The sequence below is a fragment of the Phalaenopsis equestris genome, unplaced genomic scaffold (genome assembly GCF_001263595.1).
Source record: "Phalaenopsis equestris unplaced genomic scaffold, ASM126359v1 Scaffold000422, whole genome shotgun sequence".
Lineage (NCBI taxonomy): Eukaryota > Viridiplantae > Streptophyta > Magnoliopsida > Asparagales > Orchidaceae > Phalaenopsis > Phalaenopsis equestris.
The window spans coordinates 1,344,429-1,346,827 of record NW_018164863.1 but is presented as its reverse complement, the minus strand read 5'-3'; the positions used below and the strand labels follow the sequence as shown (position 1 = coordinate 1,346,827).

At 36.3% G+C, this 2,399-nt stretch overlaps 1 protein-coding gene across 1 annotated transcript; it reads left to right on the top strand.

The window, feature by feature from the left end:
* Positions 1-397: 397 nt before the first annotated feature.
* On the top strand, positions 398-960 carry LOC110027325 (calcium uniporter protein 6, mitochondrial-like; the record flags this gene model as incomplete). The annotated part of the gene is given in 1 exon segment (XM_020728701.1): positions 398-960. A coding segment is annotated over 1 exon segment (533 nt), but the record flags the coding sequence as incomplete, so codon positions are not given.
* Positions 961-2,399: the final 1,439 nt, after the last annotated feature.

The window sequence follows — 2,399 nt, the reverse complement described above, 5'->3', positions numbered from 1 at the left end:
TCCAAAATTGATCACTCCTAAACACATATCAACATAAGCTAGAAGAAAAGAGATCACCAACATCAACTAAAATCGTTGATAACTAGATGCACCTATGGTGCATCTAAGGGTATGTTAAAAATCATAAATAATTATAATAGACTCAATAAAAACACATATATTTATATAAAATAAGTGAAGACTATACAATAATGAATACATATTATAGTAAAAAAGGTATATAAACTAAAAGTATTTAGAAGCAATATTATTAATAAATGAATATAATAAAATTAAAAACTCTTAATTAATCATTTCACACCAACACAAATAAATGCCCTCTCCTAATTTCCTTTCATGTGAAATATCTAAAAATCGGTGCAGAGCACGCGGAGAAACGACGGTCAACTTGAGCTTCTAGTAACCATTACGCCGTTATGTAACTTTCATGACAGACGACCGTTACGGGGCTCCCCGTCGCCCCACTCGGCCCTTCAAATCTGCCCCCTTCTCCACTTCTTTCTCCCTCAATTCTGCTTCAAAATTCTCACACGAAAACCCAGTAACGATGTGGAGATTGCCACTGAATTCCAGTCTTCTCAGGCGATCTATCGCCGGAGTTCAAACAGGCTTACCCACCCTGTGGCCGTGGCCCAACCAGCACTCTCAGCCTCGACCAACCCGACCGTGTGCCCACCTTTCTTCCTCGGCCTCCTCCGCCGTAGGAGGGGGCGGCGATGAGGAATCGATGACGGTTGCTGAAGCAAAGAGGCTGATGAAACTGGCGAACGTTGAGGCGTTCAAGAGAAGGCTTGAAATGGAAAGTGAGGAGGTGATTGGATACTCGAAGCTGCTTGAGGCTTGCGAGGGTGTGGGGGTGGCGCGGAATAAGGAGGAGGCGAAGGCGTTTGCTAGAGTTTTGGATGAGGCCGGGGTAGTGCTGCTGTTTCGAGATCAAGTTTATCTCCATCCTGAAAAGGTAGGTTCTACATAATAAATTTAATTTAGATCATTCTTTTATATATGGTTTATGATTGTTAGCAGTAAAAGTCGGTTTGAGGTTAGGTTTTGATTTTTTAGGAAATTTTGGTTTAAATGAACTTCGTAGGAAAAGAGTATGTGAACTCTAGTTAAGTCTTATAGTATGTCGATTATTGGTTCTAATTGTTTGTTCAAGTAAGAAATTAGGCTTTTTAATGTTTGTGCCTGTGGGAAGTACTGGAGCGGGATGAAGCTTTGCTGGGGATTCTTACTATACGGATGTCTATTTTCGGAGCCCCGGTTAAATTTGTTCATCTTTACTGACAGAGTAAGGTAGGGCAGATATCTTGAACTCACAACAGAACACGCTAATTGCCATTTTACACAATTTTTTAGAGCAATAAACGTGTTCAAAGCGACCTCTGACATTGCCCAAGAAAAACTTTAGAAGGAGCAATTTTTACAGGGCCTTCGTTGTGAATTATGTTTTTTATTATTTATTATTTTGTTGAATATTCATGTCATGTTTCTCAGTGCATTAAATTATTGGCTTATAGAAAATTTCTATGTTATACAACCATAATATAATTAATGAATTTTTAACTCATCATTTAGTGCTATTGACATCTTTGGTTCTGTCTGTTTGCATACATGCTGATCGTAGGAGCCACTCCGTTCTTATCTCTTCCTTCATTTAGTTGATTTTCTATAAGTTTTTGCAGTTTTGACTTTTGAAATTTGCTAAATACCATATATATATTTGCTATTTTATCTATTTTCGTGCTTGGCCAGTTGAGAACGCACATGATTTTGTTTCATTTCTTATGCTCATTAAATATAGTGTTTCATTTCTTGTTTCAAGAACTCTGCTACTTGCAATATACATGAACAAAGTTTGAGTTCAAATTATTGTGTATGATCTATGTCAGGAGTGATCAAAATTTCTATTTCGTTTCTTCTTTAAGAGCTTTGTTGCTTGCAGTAAATGAGCAATTGCATTATTACTTCGAATTTATAGGGGTGTAAGCAAATCACATAATTTATGGCCAACTTGAACTTTACACAATTACAACTAATTTATTCATTTACGTAGTTGATTGAGCAACGTTGAACATAACTTCTTAAGCTCTTTATAACATTTCTTTAACATGTTCATGACCTATTTTTATTTTGTTTTTCAATATTTTGCTTTGTAAAAGTTTGATCATTTGCTAGCTAATTGTTTGTTTAGTATGTTATGTACATGCATCAAGTCATTTCATATTCCGGAGAGAAGCTTAGTTGGATCCCTTACACTTGGCAATGTTAGTAGAGGTGCACAAGTATAAATTAACTTGATTTTAGTTCTATCAGTGCTATTGTGTCAAACATTTCAGTCTAGAAAGATTAGAGCCATATCAACTGACTGGCCAAGCTTTATGAGAAACTGTGATTTTTTT